Source organism: Carcharhinus amblyrhynchos, chromosome 1 (assembly GCF_965287045.1).
Source record: "Carcharhinus amblyrhynchos chromosome 1, sCarAmb.v2.hapA, whole genome shotgun sequence".
Taxonomy (NCBI): Eukaryota; Metazoa; Chordata; class Chondrichthyes; order Carcharhiniformes; family Carcharhinidae; genus Carcharhinus; species Carcharhinus amblyrhynchos.
The window spans coordinates 39,597,953-39,622,997 of NC_137324.1; the positions used below are offsets into that span (position 1 = coordinate 39,597,953).

A 25,045-nucleotide genomic window follows, 5' to 3' on the forward strand; every position below is an offset into this window, starting at 1 on the left:
CAGCTCTGCACTGATACAACTTGTATCAGTCTGGGAGGGCCCGCCCCCTGCCCGCCTCTCATTGGCCCCGGGCCCCCCCAGCTCCCCAGCGTCACTCAGACCCTGCGGCAGCTGATTGGTTCTCCTGGGTGTCAATCAGTGACCCATTTCCCGCCTCTCCGGGTCCCCCCTCCTCGCGCTCACTGCGCTCCATTTAAGGACTTAGAAAGCAGCGGCCCCTCCACTTATTGGCTGCTGCAAGTGCCAATCGCTATTGGCTCTGTACACTAGCTGCTGCTTTTTCCAGCTCCAGAGAGAAAAAATAGGCAAGTGCTTTGTAAAGTTTTGCATCTTTTGTAGCTTCGGACCGCAGTAAAAGTTTTAGGCGCTAATCTTCTCAGGAACCGGTTGGTAGCCGCGGTGTAAATGTGCCTAAGAAGCACCGAAGAAGAGACAGCACCCCGGCCTGTGTTGTTAAATGAGAGGCATTTCACAATGAATGAAAGAAAACATTGCGTGGTGCAGTGCAGGGGTGAGATTACAGAGATAGGGAGGGGTGAGCCCCAGGCAGGCATTTCAACACCACCAAGAGAGGTTTGACTTGCAGAGGTCAAAGAATCGAAACTAATGTTTCGTTAAGTGAATACCGTCTGAAGAGGGCAAAGATTTGTATGTGGTACAGTTCCTCTCATGTCCAGGGCATCCCAAAGCGCATCACAACCAATGAGGTAACTTTTCAAATATAGTCGCAGTTGTAATAATTTCTATATTCAAGAGGCGGCTCGATATAGCACTTGGGGCGAGCGGGATCAACGGTCATGGGGAGAAAGCGTAGAACATTACAGCGCAGGACAGGCCCTTCGGGCATCGATGTTGCGCCGACCTGTGAAACCAATCCAAAGTCTATCTAACCTACACTATTCCAATATCATCCATATGTTTATCCGTTAGGCTATTGAGTTGGATGATCGACCATGATCGTGGTGAATGGTGGAGCAGGCTCGAAGGGATAAATGGCCTCATGCTCCTATCCTCTATGTATCTTGTATATTTCTAAGTGCAGCAACCAATTTGTGCACAGCAAGCTCCCACAATCAGCAATATGATAAGAACCAGATGTTTTGGTGATAAAGGCAAATTACTGCAGAATCTGAAACAATCTCAGCAGTTCTGACAGCATCTGTGGAGAAAGAATGGAGTTCGCATTTTGAGTCAGGATGACTTTTTGTCAGAGATAGTAAATAGACTCACAACACCAGGTTAAAGTCCAACAAGTTTATTTGGTAGCACGAGCCTTTGGAGCATTGCCCCCTCATCAGGTGAGTGAACAGAGAAGTTCATTCACCTGAGTGCACATCTTTTGTCAGAGATGGTTTGGTGCTGTTATTTAAGAGAAACATTTTGGCCAGAAGTTTACGTACAAGAATGTGGATGTGTTGAATACGCTTACATCATGATGTGTAATCTACTTTATTTGGCTAAAATTTAAGTTTAAATATGTCTTATTTGTTTGACTAGCCACCCCCCACCCCTCCATCGCTGTCCCCATTACCTCACTGTCTGTTATTTGCTTCTGAGACTAAAGTTTAAAGATCTAAGTTTAAAGTTTATTTATTATTGTCATAAGTAAGGCTTACATTAACACTGCAATGAAGTTACTGTGAAAATCCCCTAGTGGCCACACTCCGGGGTCTGTTTGGGTACACTGACCATGCTAAATTCTCCCCCAGTGTACCTAATCAGCATGTCTTTCAGACTGGGAGGGAGGTTGTTATGAAATTAAGGTCAAGGGAAGGAAGCCAGGAAGTTGGACTGCATGAATACTATGTTAAAACCTTGATTCAGATGTTCTGCCCTAATTCCATTACTTCTGATGGAAATAACCAAAAAACAAAGGTCAGTACTTGTCTTTAATATTTCTGGTTTCCATATCTTCCCTGTTAAATACACCTAACCAGCACATCTTTCCCTAAAAGACGTGCTGGTTAGGTGCATTGACCCAAACAGGTGCTGGACTGCGGTGACTAGGGGAATTTCACAGTAACTTCGTTGCGGTGTTAATGTAAACCTTACTTGTAGCTAATAAACTTATTAAATTGCAGAAATCTGGAAATTCAGTGATTATCCTGCTTTCAAAATGTGGAATGGTGTTTTTGTTGTAGGATTCTAATCCATTTGTCATGAATATTGCTTTCATTTCACATTTTTCTCACTGTGGGGAGAAAAAAAGCAACTGAAACATTCAATCTTGTCCAGTCCTATAATGGTTAAAATGCAGAAGGATGTCATTTGACCCATTGTGTCTGTGCCAACATTCTGAAAGAACAATCCACCTAGTGCACCTCCCTTGCTGCCTTCCTGCAGCCTTGCACGTTATTCCTTTTCAGAAAAATTAATATCCTCTTGAATACATTGATTGGTCCAGCCTCAACTTTCATGCCGTGAATTCCAGATCCTAATCACTTGCTGTGTGAAAATGTTTGTTTCTCATGTCGCCATTGCTTCTTTTTGCCAACATCTTAAATCTGTGCCCTCCTTCCATCAGTGAAATAATTTCCTCCTTTCTACTCTATTCAGGTTCCTCATGCTTTTAAATACCTCCAACAATTCTCCTCTGGGGGTATTTCACAGCAACTTCTTTGCCATGTTAATGGAAGCCTTACTTGTGATTAATAAATAAATTTTAAAAAATGTTCAACCTTCTCTTCAAGGAAAACAGTCCCAACTATTTCAACCTATCTACGTAACTGAGGTTGCTCATTTTTGGAGCCATTCTTGTGAATCTTTTGTAATTCTCTCTAATGCTATCACAATCAGGATTAGTTGAATTTTTGACATAGTTACTGCATAACTTCTCTGGCCCTTTAAAAAAAATACAGGATCAAAATTTATTCCCTCAGAATAACATTTAAATATTGTAGGATTTTTATTTTAAAAATGGTTTAAGGTTTTCTGATATTTGTTTCTTTCTTAACTCGTGTAGATAGTCTTTTTGTACTACAGAATTTGTGTATTACTGAAAAAAGACCCATGTTATCAGAGCTTTTCATCTTGCCGTCATTAGGAAAATTTGCAAGAACACCACATTGTCAACAGAACAGCACTTAATACTGCATGAGAAGATTGAACAAAGAAAATTACAGCACAGGAACAGGCCCTTCGGCCCTCCAAGCTGCCTGAATTAACTAAAATCCCCTACCCTTCTGGGGACCGTATCCCTCTATTCCCATCCTATTCATGTACTTGTCAAGATACACCTCAAGAGTCACTACCATATCCGCTTCCACTACCTCCCCCGACAACGAGATCCACGCAGCCACTGCTGTCTGTGTAAAAAGTCTGCCTCGTACATCTCTTTTAAACCTTGCCCCTTGCACCTTAAAATTATGCCTCCTAGTAATTGACTCTTCCACCCTGAGAAAAAGCTTCTGACTATCCATTCTATTCATTCAGCCATGATCTTATTGAATGGCGGGGCAGGCTCGAAGGGCTAGATGGCCTACTCCTGCTCCTATTTCTTATGTTCTTATGTTCTAATCTTTTGGACTTCTGTCAGGTTGCCCCTCAACCTCCGTCACTCCAAGTTTCTCCAACTTTTCCTCATAGTTAATGTTCTCCATACCTGGCAACATCCTGGTAAATCTTTTCTGTACCCTCTCCAAAGCCTCCACATCTTTCTGGTAGTGTGGCGACCAGAATTGAACACTATATTCCAAGTGCGGCCTAACTAAGGTTAATAAAGCTGCAACATGACTTGCCAATTTTTAAACTCAGTACCCCGGCCGATGAAAGCAAACACACCGTATGCCTTTTTGACTACCTTCTCCATCTGCACTGCAACTTTCAGTAACCTGTATACCTGTACACCCGGACCCCTTGGTTAGCATATGGACTGTAGTAGAGACGTTGCCATGGAGAATGCACCAGTTAACTGCCAAGCTTTGTTTTTGATGGATTGTTACCTAACCTACCACTTGCATATTTCTGATGTGTAGATAATACATTTGCTTTATTTGAATCTGCTATTGCATTCTTTAATGGCCTCCATCCTGCACTCAAATTCACCTTTGAAATGGAACCGTCACATGAGCTCCCTTTCACTCATTTACTAATTGAGAAATCTGCCAGTGGGTGCTCTGTCTTCCATAAGTCTAACTTCACTGGTCAATATTCATGTTGTGAATATTCACACATTATAAGATTGGCCTTCTTGGCAACTTGTAAATAGGGGCTGAGCTATTACCTCATCATGCAAACTTGATGCTGAAATAGGGTGTGTAAAAGATATCCTGTGATCAGATCATTGCTTGCTATATGTCACATAAAACAATGAATAGACCAAGGCTCTCACTTTCAGTCCTGACAAGTACCCAGATGTCAGATTAGTTATCTCAAAAATCTGAGCAACAGGGAAAGGTAGCCATTACACACCTCTTATGCAATGGCAACATAAGTGGTTTTTGCCACCAACAGAATGCTGCTGTCAAGCTAAAAGATTTTCTGCCAATCACACAAATGAGTAATGTGCTATATAACTTTCAGTGCCAGTGTGATGCCAAAGGACAGGCAGTTCATATCAAACAGCTTGTTCCTGCCACAATTCACAACAAGCAAGGTACCCACGCTTGCAAAACTCAAAAATGTCCAACATTAGATGTGGTTCTATAATTGGAACCAAGAGGGTAATTGGGACCAAGAGTAGGTAATCACCCCAGGAGGTGGAGACACCTCTTAGGCAGAAGACAGGGACTAGGATAGCTGGGGGAGGGGGGGGGGTCAACTCCAGGACAGCCAAGGACTGCTGGCCTTTGTACAGTTTTTTTCTCAATAAATACCTTTTGTGTTCCTGATAATGTTTGTGAAAATGCATCATCGCATTGGTAATGAGGATAGATTTAATTATTGATAGCGCTGCCTGTTGGCCCGACACCTGTGAATATCCTGTGTTAATCAAAGATTGAAGCAAAGTAATGTTCACCTGAATGCCTGTCTCTGGGTGAATAGACCCAGTGAGGTGTTGCCAGACTTTGAGGGACAGGCACAGAGCAAATCTGAATTATCTGGTGCAGTCAGAAGCTTGGAAATGAATAGAAAAGAAATAAGAGAAAATAACCCCCCAGAAGCCAGAATGTTACTGCCTTGCCCTTGGAGCAGGCAAGGGGTGGGCAACAGAAATGTCCATTAACCTTAGGTGGGAATTTCTTGTCTCACTCAAGCGAGGCTGTAAACTCTCACCCTGTGACTTTTGAGTTTAAGAAAATAGAACTTGGGTTGAGGATAAGAGAAGAAAAGAGAACACAGAAAGCTGTGTTTAAAGTGAAGTAGAAGAAATGCCCCCGGGAGTCGGCAGCTACCAAGGCTGTGGTTTCAAATTTAGGAGACCTGCTGCAGTTAAACAAGTTCAAAAGTTAAAAAGAGGCCGGCACTAGGAAGCAGTGCTGCAGCTTTCAGAATTTAAAAAAATAGAAACAACCTGAGCAAGACACTCTGCACCTGCATTGAAATGTTTGTTGCAAAATATACCTGCAAAGGGAAGCCAACTTTATCGGACCAACAACAACAGCCTGTGTGTGTGTGTGTGGTTCGGGGAGGTGGGGAGAAGATTACTACATACTTAAAGAAGTAATGTGTTTAAAGAGGTAATGCGTTCAATATGGCAATGCACTTAGAACAAACAGAAAATTACAGCACAGGAATAGGTCCTTCAGCCTTCCAAGTCTGGACGGACCATGCTGCCCAACTGAACTAAAACCCCTTATCCTACCAGGGACCATATCCCTCCATTCCTATCCTATTCATGCATTTGTCAAGACACCTCTTAGAATCACTATCGTATCTGCTTCCACTACCTCCCCCAGCAGCGTGTTCCAGGCACCCACCACCCTCTAGGTAAAAAAAAATGCCTCATATTTCCTTTAAATCTTGCCCCTTGCACCTTGAACCTATGCCCCCTAGTAATTGACTCTTCAACCCTGGGAAAAAGCTTCTGATATCCACTTAGTCCACGTCCATCTTAATCTTGTAGACTTCTATCAGGTTGCCCCTCAACCTCCGTCGTTCCAGTGAGAATTAATCAAGTTTTTCCAACCTCTCCTTATAGCTAATGTACCCCGGCAACATCCTGGGAAATCTTTTCTGTACCCGTCTCCAAAGCGTCAACATCCTTCTGGTAGTGTGGCAATCAGAATTGAACACTATATTCCAAGTGCGGTCAAACTAGGAATCTATAAAGCTGCTACATGACTTGCCAATATTTAAACTCAATTTAAAACAGCAACCACAAGAAGAAATAGTAGACAATGGACAGGAAAATTGGAGAAGATCTCAGAAACCAGGCAATTCTCAGAAAAAGCTCCATAAGCAATGAAAACTGCAAGGAAGAGACAAAGGAAGACCTCAGGGGAGGCATTGAAAGAGCTCAGAAGGAGGGCAACAAAAGGCCCCAGAAGGAGGGCACTGAAAGACACCAGAAAAAGGTCAAAGAAAGACTAGATGACCAAATGAAGGATGAGAGAATTGCAGATTGGAAACAAGTCAATACCTCATCAGAGATAGAGCCCATCAACAGTGAAGCCAAAAGCTGAAGTTAAGACAATTAGGAATTAAGATTCCATTTGTGAAATGTACATGTCCAATAAGAAAATGAAGGATTTCCTTTTGAAGAAACTCAGAAATTAAAGTCTTCAAAAGAAACCAGGCACCATTGAACATAAAGAGGAATCAATAAAAAGAATTAAAGCTCTAGAGAAGACATTAAAACAACAAGATGAAATGACTGACAGGAAACTTGAAAAGAAAAACAAAAATTTACAAAATGGAGTTAAAAAGAATGAGACAGTGGAGCATAAGCTGAACCTCTTGAAAGTGTAACCAGAATATAAGAACAAGTGCAAAAGGATGCTGATTGGTTGATAAATCAACTCTGGTCGAGACACTGCCATGGAGAAAACATCAGAATACTATTATCTCCAATGGTTTTGTTTAAGTCAGAAAAGTGTAATGCCTGGTCATGTTCTTTTTGCCTGCAGAAGAAAGGTTCCTGCATATGAATTCATGCAGTTTTGAGCAAGTGTAAGTGAGCTATACTGCAAGTCTGATTAATAATGTTAAATTGATTGTCGTTGTAATTCTTAGCACACTTGGGCTTATTCAAAATGTGCTATCCAATCGCAGAATCATATCCAGCATTAGAATTATGTTCTGAGTTTTGCAAACACTGGCTGGTTGAGTACGGTTAGTACTCGCTCTCTGCCTGTTGCAAACAGCTGAAGTCATTGCTGTTAATACAATCTGTTGGTTACTCTGCTACTTTGCACTATTACACAAGTGTGAAACAACACCAATAAGTAATGTGGTATATTAATTTAGTTACCAGTGTGATGCCAGATAAATAGGCTGTACCTGGCAGTTTTTTTTTGAACAAAATCTATTGCGAACAGTGATAAGAAAGTGGAGTGCATTCTGTTAGGGAGAAAGAGGGTGATACACGCTTAGAGACATGGGGCAAGGTTAGATAATTAAGTTCTTTGTATAGATGTTTACAAAGGAGGAAAAATCTATTTTTCCTATTTTCCTATTTTCAAGAAAGGGAACAGGGATAGCTCGGGAAATTACCGACTGGCGAGTCTGATCTCAGTGGTTGGTAAGTTGATGGAGAGGATTCTGAGGGGCAAGATTTATGAGCATTTAGAGAAGTTTAGAATGATCAGGAATAGTCAGCTCGGCTTTGTCAAGGACAGGTCGTGCCTTACGAGCCTAGTTGAGTTCTTTGAAAATGTGACTGAACACACTGACGAAGGAAGAGCGGTGGACGTGGTTTACATGGACTTCAGCAAGGCATTTGATTAGGTCCCCCATGCAAGACTTCTTGAGAAGGTGAGAGGGCATGGGATCCAGGGGGCTTTGGCCTTGTGGATCCAGAACTGGCTTGCCAGCAGAAGGCAGAGAGTGGTTGTGGATGGGTCTTTTTCTGCATGGAGGTCGGTCACCAGGGGAGTGCCCCAGGGATCTGTTCTAGGACTCTTGCTGTTTGTCATTTTCATAAATGACCTGGATGAGGAAGTGGAGGGATGGGTTAGTAAGTTCGCCGACAATACAAAGGTTGGTGGTGTTGTGGATAGTCTGGAGGGATGTCAGAAGTTGCAGCATGACATAGATAAGATGCAAGACTGGGCGGAGAAGTGGCAGACGGACTTCAACACGGATAAATGTGTAGTGGTCCATTTTGGCAGGACCAGCGGGATGCAGGAGTACAATATCAAGGGTAGGAGTCTCAGCTGTGTTGAAGAGCAGAGGGATCTTGGGATCCGGGTCCATAGGACTCTTAAATCAGCCTCGCAGGTGGAGGATGTGGTCAAGAAGGCATATGGTGTACTGGCCTTCATTAATCGAGGGATTGAGTTTAGGAGTCGGGAGGTAATGCTGCAACTTTATAAGACCCTTGTCAGACCCCACTTGGAGTACTGTGCGCAGTTCTGGTCACCTCACTATAGGAAGGACGTGGAAGCTATTGAGAGGGTGCAGAGGAGATTTACAAGGATGTTGCCTGGATTGGGAGGCATGCCTTATGAAGATAGGTTGAGGGAGCTAGGTCTCTTCTCCCTGGAGAGATGAAGGTTGAGAGGCGACCTGATTGAGGTTTATAAAATGTTGAGAGGAATAGATAGGGTGGATTCTCGGAGGCTATTTCCCAGGGCTGAAATAGTTGCTACAAGAGGACACAGGTTTAAGGTGCTGGGAAGCAAGTACAGAGGAGATGTTAGTGGTAAGTTTTTCACTCAAGAGGGTGGTGAGTGAGTGGAATCGGCTGCCGTCGGTGGTGGTAGAGGCGAACTCGCTGGGGTCTTCTAAAAGACTTCTGGATGAGTATATAGGATCTAATGGCATTGGAAGTTACAGATAGTTCTATGGCTTGGTAGGTATAGATGTGATTGGCGCAACTTGTGGGCCGAAGGGCCTGTTTGTGCTGTAGTGTTCTATGTTCTATAATCTAGCAGAATAAAGTGGAGATAATGGAGACAATGGATAACAGGAGAATTCAAAGGAGGAGGTACTGGAAAGGCTGGTATGCTTAGGTTAGATAAGTCATTTAGTCTGGATGGCTTGCATCACAGTTTGATAAAGGAAATGGGGATGGAGGTGACAGATGGGCTTGCCTTAATCTTTTAATCTTCCCTAGATATGGAGGAGGTACCAGAGTGGCATATATAACATCCTTATTCAGGAAATGCTATATACACAGGCTGGTTTGGTTAACATCATTGGTAAAATTCTGAAATTTGCAATCGGGGAAAAAAATCAACAATCAATCAGGGGGAAAAAAATCGGGGAAAAAAATTAACCCAGATAAATGTGTAGTGGTCCATTTTGGCAGGTCAAGTGGGATGAAGGAGTATAATATCGAGAGTAAAACTCTTAGCAATGTAGAGATCAGAAAGACCTTGGGATGCGGGTCCATGGGACTCTTAAATTGGCCTCGCAGGTAGAGGATGTGGTTAAGAAGGCATATGGTGTACTGGCCTTCGTCAATCGAGGGATTGAGTTTAAGAGTTGGGAGATAATGCTGCAGCTTTTTAAGACCCTGGTCAGACCCCACTTGGAGTACTGTGCTCAGTTCTGGTCGCCTCATTACAGTAGGGAAGTAGAAGCTATTGAAAGGGTGCAGAGGAGATTTACAAGGATGTTGCCTGGATTGGGTGGCATGCCTTATGAGGATAGGTTGAGGGAGCTCGGTCTTTTCTCCTTGGAGAGACGAAGGATGAGTGGTGACCTGATAAAGGTGTATAAGATGTTGAGAGGTATAGATCGGGTGGATTCTCAGAGGCTTTTTCCCAGGGCTGAAATAGTTGCTACGAGAGGACACAGGTTTAAGGTGCTGGGGAGTAGGTACAGAGTAGATGTCAGGGGTGAGTTTTCACTCAGAGGGTGGTGGGTGAGTGGAATCGGCTGCCATCAGTGGTGGCGGAGGCAAATTCGATAGGATCTTTTAAGAGACTTCTGGATGAGTACATGGGACTTAATAGGATTGAGAGTTATGGGTAAGCCTAGTAGGTAGGGATATGATCGGCACAACTTGTGGGCTGAAGGGCCTGTTTGTGCTGTAGTTTTTCTATGTTCTATGTTCTATGTTCTAACAAGCATTTAGAATTAAATAGAGCCAGCACAGATTTGTAAATGATTAATATAAAAAATTGAAGGGAATGGGGTGGATGTTGTCTATATGGATTTTAGAAAAGTGTTTGACAACATCAACATCCTGGGGGTTACCGTTAACCAGAAACTGAATAGGACTAGCCATATACATACTGTGGCGACAAGAGCAGGTTAAAGGCTGGGAATCCTGCGGCAAGGAACTCATCTTCTGACCTCCCAAAACCTGTCCACCACCTACAAGCGCAAGTTTGGAGTATAATGGAATACTCTCCATTTACCTGGAAGAGTGCAGCTCCAACAACAATCAAGAAGCTCACCACCATCCAGGACAAAGTAACCCGCTTGATTGGTATCCCTTTCACTCTCTCCACCACCAAACAGTTGGTGGCAGCAATATGTACCATCTTCAAGATGCACAGCAGGATCTCTGTGCAAGCACTTTGGAAGGAGGAATAGAAGCATAGACTATTTTCTAAATGGGAAAATGCTTAGGAAATCAGAAACACAAAGGGACTTGGGAATCATTGTTCAAGATTCTCTAAAGGTTCAGTCGGCAGTTAGGAAGGCAAATACAATGTTAGCATTCATGTCAAGAGGGTTAGAGTACAAGAGCAGAGATGTACTTTGGAGGCTGTACAAGGTTCTTGTCAGACCCCATTTGGAGTATTGTGAGCAGTTTGGGCCCCATACCTAAGAAAGAATGTGCTGGCCTTGGGAAGGGTCCAGAGGAGGTTCACAAGAATGATCTCTGGAATGAAGAGCTTGTCGTATGACAAATGGTTGAAGTTGGAATTTAAAGGATGAAGAAGGATCTTATTGAAACTTAAAAGATACTGCGAAGCCTTAATAGAGTGGATGTGAAGAGGATGTTTCCACTAGTAGGAAAAACTAGAGCCAGAGGGCACAACCTCAGACTAATGGGACAATCCTTTAAAACAGAGATGAGGAAGAATTTCTTCAGCCAGAGAGTGGTGAATCTGTGGAACTCTTTGTCGCAGAAGGCTGTGGAGGCCAGGTCATTGAGTGTCTTTAAAACAGCGATAGATTGGTTCTTGATTAATAGGAGGATTGGGGTTATGGGGAAAAGGCAGGAGAATGGGGATGAGAAAAATATCAGCCATGATTGAATGGCGGAGCAGACTCGATGGGCCTAATGCTGCTCCTATGTCTTATGGTCTAACTCACCAAGGCTCCCCAGGACAATACCTTCAAAACCCATGGCCGCTACCATCTAGAAGAAGAAGGGCAGCAGACGCCAGAGAATGCCACCACCTGGAGGTTTCCGTCCAAGTCACTTACCATCCTTACGTAGAAGTATATTGCTATTCCTTCACTGTAACTGGGTCAAAATCAAGTAATAGCCTTCCTAACACTGTGGGTGTACCTAAACCTCCTGGACAGCAGCAGTTCAAAAAGGCAGCTTGCCACTGCCTTCTCAAGGGCAACTAGGGGTGAACAATAAATGCTGGCATAGCCAATGACATAAAATGAATTAAGAATGTACTATATAAAAAGCTAGTTAATAAAATTGAGACTTATGGGATAGAAGGCTTGGTGTATAGTTGGATTTTTAAAAAATGGCTTAGGACAGAAAGGAGAAAGTTGTAGTAGAAGTTTGATTTGATTTGACTTGATTTATTATTGTCACATGTATTTCCATACAGTGAAAAGTATTGTTTCTTGTGCACTCTGCAGACAGAGTACGCCATTTATAGAGAAGGAAATAAGAGAGTGCAGAATCTAGTGTTATAGTCATAGCTGGGGTGTAGAGAAAGATCAACTTAATGCAAGGTAGATTCATTCAAAAGTTTGATGACAGCAGGAAAGAAGCTGTTCTTAAGTCGGTTGGTACATGAGCTCAGACTTTTGTATTTTTTTCCTAACGGAAGAAGGCATAAGAGGAATTTTGCATCTGTAAACGTTGGTGAGAGTCATAGCTGACATGCCAAATGTTTGTTTTTCAGTGAGCATGGTAGACAGTGGTGTTCCCCAAGGATCCACTGCTTTTTTTCAGCTATATACTTGGATCTTAGAATAGGGAGTAAAATTTCAAAATTTGATGATACCAAACTTGAAGGAATAGCATATGGTGAGGATGATACAAATCACCTGCAACAGCACACAGACTAGTGGCAGATGGAATGCAATGCAGAAAAGTGTGAAGTAATGCATTTTGACATGAGGGAGAGGCAATATAGACTTAAAAGCAGAATGCGGGCATGAAAGAGGGGTGCATTTGCAACGATCTTTGATATCAGGACATGTCAAAATATGGGTTAGCAAAGCATGTGGGATCTTGGGCTTCATTAAATAAAGACAATATATGCAAAAGCAGGGAAGTTATGCTTATAAGGATCTGATTAGGCCAAAACTGGAGTATGACTCTCAGTCTGGTCCTAACACTTTAGGAGAGATTTGAAAGTGAGAGAACAGAAAATTAACTAGAGCGGTTCCAGGGATGGGGTGGTTTATTTACAAGGTTCAGTTGGAGAAGCTGGGCTTCTTCTCCTTGGAGTGAAGGAGATTGAGGGAAGATTTGATAGAGGTTTACATGATTAAGACAGGCTTCAATAAAGGTAGACAAGGAAAATCTCTTTCCATTAGCTGATGGTACAAGGGAGATGGGAAACGGATTTCAGATTTTGGGTACAAGATGCTTGGGGAATGTGAGCTACAATTTTTTATGCAACAGTTGGTAATGACGCTGAACTTGCTGCCCAAAGAGGTGATGTTAGTAGAAACAATCAGTGATCTCAAAATGAAATTGCATGGATATTTGAAGGAAATAAACTTGCAGAGCTCTGCAATTCAAGTGGGGGAGTAGGACTAACCAGATTGCTCTGCAGGGATCTGGCATAGACTTGATGGGGCAAATTTCCTCCATTTATGCCGAAAATGACTGATCTTTATCAGAAGTGAAAAATATTAGTAATTAATGGCTTTTAAACAAATAGAAATCCAGGAAAATGGAGGGAATATGCCATATAGATAGGTGCCCAGTAGTGAATAAATGGTAGATATGTATCTGGATTATATCTAATTGAAAGATACTAGGGATTTTAAAAAGATCTGTTAGGATGGGATGTTGCTAGCTAGGCAACATCCTATCCCATTTGTTGCCCATCCCTAATTGCTTTTTAGAAGGTGGTGGTGAGTACCCTTCTTGAACTGTTGCAGTAAATATGGTGCAGGAACATCCACATTGTTGGTAAGGAAGAAGTTGGGATTTTGACCCAACAACAGTGAAGGGAAGGTGATATTATTCCTAGTCAGAATGGTATGTGACTTGGAGGGGAGTTACAGCTGATGGTGTTCCCATGAATCTTCTTCCTTTATCCTAAGCAATATGAGTTTGAGGGTATGGAAGGTACTTTTGAAGGAGGCTTGGTAAGTTGCTGCAGTGCACCTTGAGCATGGTGTGGATTGCTGCCACTGAGAGTCAGTGATGGGGGGAGAGAATATTGAAGATAAGAACATAAGAAACAGGGGCAGGAGTAGGCCATCTAGCCCTTCGAGCCTGTCCTGCCATTCAGTAAGATCATGGCTGATTTGAAGTGAATCAGTTCCACTTTCCTGCTTTCTCCCCATAACCCGCAATTCCCTTGTCTGTCAAAAACCTATCTACCTGTGACTTAAATATATTTAGCGAGGTAGCCTCCACCACTTCAACGGGCAGAGAATTCCAGAGATTCACACCCTTTGAGTGAAGAAGTTCCGCCTCAACTCCAATCTAAACTGCACCCCCCTCCCTCTTATCTTGAGGCTGTGCCCTCCAGTCCTGCTATCCTTTCTAAGCAGGAGGAATCTCTCTACCTCTACCCTATGTATCCCTTTCATTATCTTATACGCCTCTATAAGATCCCCCCTCATCCTTCTGAACTCCAACGAGTACAGACCCAGTCTATTTAGTCTCTCTTCATAGTCCAACCCCCTCATCTCCGGTATCAGCCTAGTGAACCTCCTCCGCACTCCCTCCAAGGCCAAAATATCCTTGCGCAAGTGCAACGACCAAAACTGCACACACTACTCCAGCTGCAGCCTCACCAGTACCCTGTACAGTTGCAGCAAGACCTCCCTGCTTTTATATTCTATCCCCCTCGCTATAAAGGCTAGCATTCCATTCGCCTTCTTGATCACCTGCTGCACCTGCAGACTGGGTTTTTGCGACTCATGCACAAGGACCCCCAGGTCCCTCTGCACCGTAGCATGCTGCAGCTTTTCGCCCTTTAAATAGTAATCCCTCCTTTCTGCCAAAGTGGATAACCTCACACTTGCTAACATTATACTCCATCTGCCAGGTCCTTGCCCACTCGCTCAGCATATCCAGATCCCTCTGCAGACTTTCCACACCCTTCATGCAATTTGCTTTACCACTCATCTTCGTGTCATCAGCAAATTTTGTCACCCTACACTCAGTCCCCTCCTCCAGATCATCTATATAAATGGTAAATAGCTGAGGCCCAGCACCGATCCCTGCGGCACTCCACTAGTCACCAACCGCCAATCAGTATAGCACCCATTGATACCAACTCTCTGCTTCCTATTAGACAACCAATCCTCTATCCACACTAACACCTTACCCCCAACTCCATGCACCCTAACCTTCTGTAGCAACCTTTTATGAGGCACCTTATCAAATGCCTTTTGAAAATCTAGAAACACATCCACCGGTTCCCCTCTATCTACCGCACTAGTCACATCCTCATAGAAATCCAATAAATTTGTCAAACACGACTTCCCCTTAACGAATCCGTGCTGCGCCTGCTCTATCAAACCATTCCTTTCTAGGTGCAGATGGCAGATGTGATGTCACTGAAGCCAGCTGCTTTGTCCTGGATGGTGTCAAGATTCTTGAGTGTGTTGGAGCTGCACACTACGCATGTGAAGAATATTCCATTACATCCTGACTTGCGTTCTTGTAGATGGTGGAGGGGTTTTGGGAAGTAAGGAGGTGAATTATTACGTCAGAAGTCCTAGCCTCTGACCTGCTCTTTTAGCCACAGTATTTATATGGCAATGTAACCCCCATGATGTTGACTGTGGGGGGTTCCAGCAATGGAATGCCCTTTTGTCATAGAGTGATGGTTGGATTCCCTCTTGTTGAAGGTAGTGATAGCCACATTAGTGACAGGTAGTCAGCCCAAAGCTGAATGTTGTCTCGGTCTTGCTGGATATGGATCTGAACAGCTTCAGTTGTTGAGGAGTTACAAATGGGGTACTGTACATTGTGTGATTATCAGTGAACAACCCCACCTTTGACCTTATGATGAGCAAAGGTCATTGCTGAAGCAAAGATGATTGAGTGTAGGACACTGCCCTGAGGAACTCCTGCAGATGCCCAGGCTTTGAGATGATTGAACTCCAACAACCATCTTTTATGCTAAGTATAGCTCCATTCAGTGGAGTTTCACCAAATTCTTTTGACTTAAGTTTTGCTAGGCCTCCTTGATACTATTTGGATGTCAAAATCAGCCACTCTCACCTTGTTTCTCGAGTGCAGCTCTTCTATCCATGTTTTGACCAAGGCTGTAATGGATCAGGAGCTCATGGCAGAACCCAAATTGAGCGTCAGTGAGCAAGTCATTCCCTTTACCAATCAAGAACTTATCAATCTCTGTCTTAAATGCACTTAATGACCTGGCCTCCACAGCCTTCTGTGGCAATGAATTCCATAGATTCACCATCTAGCTGAAGAAATTCCTAGAGTTGTCCCTTTACCCTGAGGCTAGCCCCTCACCCGCCATCCACTCTATCCAGGCCCTTCATTATTCTGAGTACGTGCTAGTGTTGGAGCTGTACTGAAATAGCTTGGCTAGGAGCAGTTAATTTTGGAGCACAAGTCATCAGTACTGCTGCTGGAATGTTGTCAGGGCCAATAACCTATACAGTATCCACTGCCTTCACCTGTCCCTTGATATCTAGCATCAGTCATCACCATAGAGAATAAAAGCAACATCCCAAAAATAGCAGTAAATCAAGAAATGGATAGGATGGAGGAATTGAAGAAAACTACAATTACCAGGGAAGTGGTATTGAACAAATGTTAGAGTAGAGGGCTGAAATGCTTTGATAAAGGGTCATCTGGACTCAAAATCAACTCTTTTCTCTCCTTACAAATGCTGCCAGACCTGCTGAGAATTTCCAGTGTTTTCTCTTTTGGGCAATAATGTTCCTGGGTCCTGATGGACTTCATCCTAAGACTTTGAAATAAGTGGTTAGTAAGATATTTGTCACATTGATTTTAATTTTCCAAAATTCCCTAATTTGGGTTCCATCAGATTGGAATTTATTATTTCAGATTTGATTTATTATTGTCACGTATATTAACATAGTGAAAAGTATTGTTTCTTGCGCACTGTACAAAGCATACCATTCATAGAGAAAGAAACAGGAGAGTACAGACTATAGTGTTACAATCATAGCTAGGGTGTAGAGAAAGATCAACTTAATGCAAGGTAGGTCCATTCAAAAGTCTGACAGCAACAGGGAAGAAGCTGTTCTTGAGTCGGTTAGTACGTGATCTGACTTTTGTATCTTCATCCTGATGGAAGAAGATGGGAGAGAATGTCCAGGGTGCATGGGGGGTCCTTAATTATGCTGGCGGCTTTGCTGAGGCAGTGGGAAGTGTAGACAGAGTCAATGGATGGGAGGCTGGTTTGCATAAAGGATTGGGCTACACTCACGACCTTTTGTAGTTCCGTGTGGTCTTGGGCAGAGCAGGAGTCATACAAAACTGTGATACAACCAGAAAGAATGCTTTCTATGGTGCATCTGTAAAAGTTGGTGAGTCATAGCTAACATGCCAAATGTCCTTAGTGTTCTGAGAAAGTAGAGGTGTTGGTGGGCTTTCTTAACTATAGTGTCAGCATGGGGAACCAGGACAGGTTGTTGGTGATCCGGACACCTAAAAACCCGAAGCGCTCGACTTTTCTATTTCGTCCCTATTGATGTAGACAGGGACATGTTCTCCTTTACACTTCCTGAAGTCGATGACAATCTCCTTCATTTTGTTGACATTGAGGGAGAGATTATTGCTGCCGCACCAGTTCAGCAGATTCTCTATCTGCCACATCAAAGGTGATTACAAAAAATAAAAGCTCATGCTGTAGGAGTAATATATTGGCATGGATACAAGATTGTTCACTAAACGGAAATAAAATGGTATGTAACTTGTCTCGTCATTGTGTGAGATCCGACCCACTACAGTGGTGTTGTCAGCAAACTTGAATATCAAATTGGAGGGGAATTTGGCCACAGTCTTAGGTGTATATGGAGTACAGTAGGCAGCTGAGAACACAGCCTTGTGGGGCACTGGTGTTGGGGATGATCGTGGAGGTGTTATTGTCTATCCTTACTGGTTGTGGTCTGAGTTAGGAAGTTCAGGATCCAGTCACAGAGGGAGATGCCGAGGCCCAGGCCACAAAATTTGGAAATGAGTTTTGTGGGAATAATGGTGTTGAAGGCTGAGATGTAGTCAATAAATAGGAGTCTGACGTAGGTGTCCTTTTTGTCTAGGTGTTCCAGGGTCGAGTTCGAGGGTTGAAAATAGCAAATGTAACTCCATTATTCAGAAAGGGAGACAGATTGTCGGAAACTACAGTCCAGTTAACTTAATATCTGTCATAGGGAAAATGTTAGAGGTTATTACTAATTTCGCAAAGCAGTTAGATAAGTTCAAGGTAATCAAAGTCAACATGATTTTGAGGCTGTTTCCTTGTGTGGGAGAATCTAGAACTAAGGGTCACTGTTTAAAAATTAATGGTGCCCATTTAGAACAGATGAGAACTTTTTCTCTTGAGGATTGAGTGTCGTTGGAATATTTCCTCAGAAGCCAATGGAAGCAGAGTCTTTGAATATTTTTAAGGTAAAAGATAAACTCTTGCTAAGCCCAAGGGGGTTAGGTAAAAGGTTATTGGGGATAGGTGGGAATGTGGTTACAATAATATCAGCCATGATCTTACTGAATAGGCTTGAGGGGGTGAGTGATTCCTAATTCATGTGTTGCGATTTAAAGCTGTCCCGAGGGTATTGATCTGGGCCTCTGGATTTACATAACATTACCACAATGGATCTTCACAACAAACAACAATGGTTTCATGATCAACCTTAAGACTTATTGAATTCAAACTTCACCATCTGCTGTGGTGGAATTCGAACTTGGGTTCTCCAGAGCATTAGCCTGGGGTGTCTAGGTTACCCAGTCACCACCTCTGCTCAATTATACAATTGAGATAATTGAAGTTATCTATTCCATGGGCAGCACAGTAGCACACTGGTTAGCACTGCTGCCTCACAGCGCCAGAGACCCTGCATTCAATTGAGAGCTTGGGTCACTATCTGTGTGGAGTTTGTGCATTCTCCCTGTGTCTGCATGGGTTTACTTTGGATACTTTGATTTCCTCACATTCTAAAAGATGTGCTGGTTAGGTGCATTGACCCAAACAGGTGCTGTACTGTAGTGACTAGGGGATTTTCACAATAACTTTATTGGAGTGTTAATGTAAGCCTGCTTGTGGCACAAATAAATAAACTTTAAAGTACAAATTTCCTGTTCTCATTGATTATTTTAAAAATCTCTTTATGGAGCAAAACAACAGGTGGACAAATGACAAATGCGACGTGCAAGATTATCCAGCATACATTTTGCTAATCTTGTGATAAATTTCTGTCAGTTTTGGTGTACTTGTGTTCACAAAACAGACAGCCACAGCTGATACATCTCATCAGTAATAGCAATCAAAAATCATTTTTGAAAAATTAACATGGTTAATTGGTTGTTGGTTTGAGCTACGGTTTAGCACCTCTCTCCCCCTCCCCCAAATATAACATTTACTAATAAATTGTAATTAATACAAGATCCAACATCCCCTCTCCCTAGAATAAATACTAAATACAATGCTTATGATTAATGACTATTAATTTTATGGCACCCAAGATTGTTTTCCTTAGGTGAGACCTACACCCTTATCTCAACTTAGAAAAACTTAAATGTAAATTGCTGAATCGGATTCCTCCAGCATGGATATAATCTGTCAAATTACGACACTATTTCCTATTTTACAAGTCCTCAAAACTTAAGTTTTCTTTCCAAGGTTGGCAACAGAGTAGGAAGAAACCACCACCCCCCCAGGAATTTAAGAGGACTTTATAGAGCAATACAGCGTGATTCATACCGAGCATGGTGCCCTCCCAGCTAGTCCCAATTGCTCCCATACTCCTCTAATCTTCTCCTATCCATATACTCTCCAAATCTTTTAAATGTTACTCTTGTACCTGCATCAACCACTTTCTCTGGCAGCGCATTCCATATGAGCACCACTCACCATGTGAAGAAATTCCCCCTCAGGTCCCGTTTAAATCATTCCCCCTCACTTTAAACCTATGCCCTCTAGTTTTCAAATTTCCCTTCCGAAAGGAAAAAAGACTCTGTTCACCCAATCTACATCCCTCATAATTTTATACATCTCAGTCAGGTTACCCATCACTTACATTCCAAGAAATATAGTTCTAGCCTGGTCAATCTTTCCCTCTAAATCAGGTCCACTAGTCCTGGGAACATTCTCATAAATCTTCTTTGCATTCTTTCCAGTTTATCAATGTCTTTCCTGTAAAAGGGTGGCCAAAACTGTACACGATACTCCAAGTGCAGTCTCACCAATGACTTATACAACTAAAACATAATATCTGTACTCCTATACTCAATGCCCTGACTGATGAAGGCTGACGTGCTAAAGTCCTTCACCATCTCATTTACCTCTGACACCACTTTCAACAAACTATGTACTTGTACTCCTCGGTTCCTCAACATCTCCAGAGCTTTACTATTCACTGTATAAGTCGCACTCTGGTTTAATTTTTTAAAATGCAACGCTGCACTGACCTACCTAATTGATCAAGATGCCCCTGTAATTTTTGATAACCACCTTTGCTATCAATGATACCTTCTAACTTAGTATCGTTCGCAGACTTACTAACCATGCCTTGCACATTCACATCCAAATCATTTATCTAAATAAATAACAAGGGTCCCAACATCAACCCCTGAGGCATATGACTAGTCACAGGCCTCCAGTGAGAAACAACCTTTGACCATCACCCTCTGCTTCCTATCATCAAGCCAATCTTGAATCCAATTAGCTAGCACTCCCTTGGATTCCAAGTGACCTACCTTCTAGGCTAGCCTGCCAAGTGGGACCTTGTCAAAGGCTTTGCTAAGTCCATATAGGCAACATCTACTGCGCTGCCCTCACCCTTCCTTTTGGTTATCTCTATGTATGATGCCTCACACTGACCTGTTTACAAGTTAATCATATCGTTTTATGTTAGGCCAGGCACATTGCAAGATGCAGGGGGAATTAATTTATATATTTTGCTACACCTATCTTTTGACTTTTAAACATTGAATGTGTGAAATCTGAGTATCTTGTGTATCTCAATGTAGCAGTCGTGCTGGATGAAGCAAAATCCAGAAAATGTAAAAATGAAAAACTTAAGCAACACAATACATGAAAATATCATATCCTCTAAGTTTTATTGTGGTGGTATGAAGTGACAAAGTATACACCAGGGGGACAGTTCAACTTCAATTACAACAGAACTGTTCAACACATCAACTGCATACAAGCTTATAATTACTACATATGTAAACCATATAAAACAAACTACGCATCATCCTTACCACTGAAAACAAAACCAAAAGAACATAGAAACTGTTAGTTTTATAAAAGCATTTCTACAACACAAACCTCCAAGGCTATAGCTCAGTCATGCAAGCAGATTTACTAGGAATGACTGTAAAAGCACTGCATTAAAATTGCTGGCAAGCCCATACATAGAATTGCTTTCTTTGCTGATGCACAGCTGACAATGAACTAACTTTGTATAAACCAAAGAAAACATTTCTTATTCACATTCATCGTTATACTTGACAGACAAGTCACAGGTTCTGCAAAAGCACACATTTAGTTGAACTGTCGCAGTATTGAGTTGCAAATCCTTAGAAACACTGCTATCTATGGTATATGTTATAGAATCTACAAGGCCCTCCATCCCACTTTTAACTGAACTGGATGCAAGTTGAAAGCAATATCCGTTTACATTAGAATCTCTAAGTTTATAAAACTGATTTTGTGTTAATGATTAAACAAAAGAAATGTAAAGGTTTAGTAGTTCTGGATAAATGTCACAAATGGGCCATCAACAATCGGTTTTAAATATGCTTAGACAACATGCCATTTGAGTGTAAAGCAGGTGAGTACTTTATTTACATTTACCATAACTATGTTTAAAATAACTTGAAAACTTAGAAATCAGACATTGCTTTCTGTTAAGTCCACAGAAAGTCAAGATTGTATTAACAATCTGGGGGACTCTGAATGACGATTTAAAATTCTCCACTGTCAAAATCTTTTTTATCCTTCTTTCCTTCTGCTTCCAATCCATCAGTGCCGTCACTGTTGTCCCTCCTCCTCTTGCGGTTACGTACATTGAAACGTGGATTCATCTGAGGTAATGGATCCATTCCTAGGACCTTATGAATCTGACGGAATGCTACTAATCTCAATGCAAACTGTAGAATGGAATAAAAAAATTAAGGCTTTGATCTATTCATATTTAATGTAAAATTTTATATCTACTGTGAAAAACATTAGTACAAGATATGAATTCATCAACTTCCATTTATGTAACACCTTCAAGTAGAAAAACACTTCAAGAAGCTTTCATAAAAACAAAATAACAGCAAGGCAAAAGGAAGCAATATTAGGAGTAAAATTCATGAAACACATTGATTTTAAACAAGTTTGCACAAAGATGATTTCAACATTTTTGAGCAGAAAAATGGTATGATGGCAAAGCAACTTAGAGCAGCAGGAATTAAGGTTCACTTGATGGAACTCCACGTTGAGCCATGGTCACATGCTCTTTCTCACTAGAATAAAATGTGGATAAAGCAGAAGGGGTGTCCTGGTTTGTTCTTATTCACCAAATTAGCAAGGCGGCCATCAGCGATGTGCTTTCATGAGAACAGCTGATGCAGAAGATTCAGTGATCAATAAGGGACATCAGTGAATATACAGAACAGGTTCTGTAGTACTACATGCAGTTCTTCTTTGGGCAATGACACTAAGTTTCTTACTAACCATCTATCCTAATAAATAAATTCTAAATGATAAACCTTGAAGTGTTTCCAATTGCAGATTTGGATCATCATATTCCATGCACTTTGTTTTCAGTCCACAGATTGAACAAATGTGGAAGCCCAAAGAATTCATTATTTTGGAATATTTAAATATCACTGCCATTCTCTTATACCATATCAACAATAATGCAGAGTAATTTAATAATGCATCTGAGAAGTCCATAAGCTGCACAAAACAACCATTTTTCCATGATCATCAGGTACCCTATTTGGGGATTTTCACAGTAACTTCATTGTAGTGTTAGTGTAAACCTACTTGTGACACTAATAAATAAACTTTAAACATTCTGATGTCATGGAGAACTGTGAAGTTATACAATGAATTCAAGATGGAAGGACTAAAGACAAGTTTAATAAGAAAACAAGATTACAGCACAGAGGGTTATAGGTAAGCCTAATAGGTAGGGGCATGTTCGGCACAACTTGTGGGCCGAAGGGCCTGTTTGTACTGTAGTTTTTCTATGTTTCTATGGAAGATGGACAAAGCAAAAAATTAGTGGAAAACTGACAACATTTGAATTTCACATACTTAAGGAAAATGGGTCTGGGGCAGAGAATAAATACCTGTCTATGAAGTTGGTGGAAATGGAAGGGTAGCAATTAGTGCAGGACAGGATACAGGAGCAGAGTTACATAGAACACTACAGCACAAACAGGCCCTTCGGCCCACAAGTTGCGCCGATCACATCTATACCTACCAGGCCATAAAACTATCTGTGACTCCCAATCCCATTAAATCCCATGTACTCATCCAGAAGTCTTTTAAAAGACCCCAGCGAGTTCGCCTCTACCACCACCTACGGCAGCCGATTCCACTCACTCACCACCCTGGGAGTTCTGGGAGAATGGTTACCAGAACATAGGTCTAGGAGTCTACTAAATGATTGATTAGTGTTTCAACATCAGGTAGACTAAGGTAGGGATAGGCAATATTACAAGTGAAGTATTGAGTTTGAGATTCAGAAGATATGGAGTTGGAAGCTCAATGAAAAAACAGACATTACGGGCAGTCAGATTTAGCCGATAAGTGGTCATGGAGGCAGATAAAGTAAATGATGGTGGACAAACATAGCCACTTTGGTCTTCTGACTGCTTAGCTACAGGGAAAAAAAAACACTTTTTTTGGTAGCCTATTCAGATTTTCAAGCCTTTCCAAATATGGCTGCAATACTCAAATCGTGGAAACTTGGGCTTTCCAGGTAGTTAAAACCAAATAGTAGCGTTCCAGACAAAAGATGAAATTAAACTTCCAAGATGTTAAACTCTAAAAGAAGATATACAGTGAGACCCATTATGTTAAATTGTGTAGAATTTGATTTTGTTCTTAAGGTATATCAATTAAGATTTAGGAGATATGGCAAAATTGTATTTTAAGATATGAAAATAAGATATCCATGACTTCAACAAATAGCATGGAGAAAGCTATGCATTGATTCAGCCATTGCATGGAAAAAAATAAAATAAAAATCTGCACACTAAAGGCATGTAAATGAAGTCTGCTCAATCTAAAATGAAAACAAAGTAGTCAGTTTTGGATAAATTGAAAAGGGAATTGATAAAAGGAAACGAATCCCATCATTAAATATAAAATTGATCCAATAATGACTGACCAACTACAGTATTGATAAAGCAACTGGAGTGACAATTACATGGTCATTAGCATAGCTTGACTGAAGTCACAACAATGTTCACTGGGACTGTTCATTTTTGTCAGTGACAGGTTAGTTTGTAATGAGAGTTGCAGCTCCCACTTGCAGATATAAAAAGGTGTTGCACTTATTTATGTCTATTGATATGTATTGATAGTAATCTCTAAACTGTCTGTGCTTTATATGCTCTGTCAGAGGCCAGAACTCTCCATTCACCTGACGAAGAGGGAAACCTCGAAAGCTTGCGAGTCTATTATCAAATAAATCGGTTGAACTAAAACCTGGTGTTGTCAGACTTTTTACTGTATTGATATGACAGCAGAGCCAATTACTACAGTCCTTGATACAAAATTAAAATTCAGTAAAAAATCTTCGTCAGTGAGGAGGGCACTTTGTTAAGATTGTCGAATAGCTGCTTCCAACTATAATTCTCTGTCCTGAGACACGTGCACTCTGGGGATCAGAGGTTTATTTGAAACACTTTCACAAGACGTTTGCATCACAGGGACAGTCGATACCTTCAATTCAGGAGCTGTAAATATAAGCTGCAAATAGAATTCTGCATGTGTTTACAACAGTACATTCAAATTCTACAACTTTAAAAAACTGTTAAAACTGCCAGAACTAGTAGGATAGCATAACAGCACAAATCCTGTTCTAGTTCTAGGAACCCACCTTCTCCAAAAAAAGCCTCTTAGCCCTTTGAGCATGTTCCACCGTTAAATAAGATCATGGCTGATCTGACTGTAACCTCAATCACATATTCCTGCCTATCAGAACCTATTTAGTTTAGCCTTAAAAATATTCAGAATTTCAGAGACTCATAACCCTCAAGAGAAAAGATCATTCCTTATCTTGGTCTTAAATGAGCAATCTTATTTTTAAATAGTGACCCCTAGTTCCAGATTCTCTGACAAGAAGAAATATCCTTTCCACATCCGCCGTGTCAATACACCAGAGGATCTTAAAAGGTTTCAATCAAGTTGACTCTTACTCTTCTAAATGACAGTGGGTACAAACCTGTCCAATCCTTCCTCATAAGACCATCCATTCTTGGTACGAGTCC

The 25,045-nt window shown here is 41.5% G+C and overlaps 1 protein-coding gene across 3 annotated transcripts in view; it reads right to left on the bottom strand.

The window, feature by feature from the left end:
* Positions 1-20,637: 20,637 nt before the first annotated feature.
* Positions 20,638-25,045, bottom strand: part of zfr (zinc finger RNA binding protein) — an 82,982-nt gene continuing 78,574 nt past the window's right edge. For all 3 annotated transcript variants that reach the window (XM_080213046.1, XM_080212964.1, XM_080212881.1), the window contains one exon: positions 20,638-21,700. In XM_080213046.1, the coding sequence (XP_080069172.1) occupies positions 21,515-21,700 (186 nt within the window). In that variant the 3' untranslated portion in view covers positions 20,638-21,514. The remainder of the gene's footprint in view (positions 21,701-25,045) is intronic.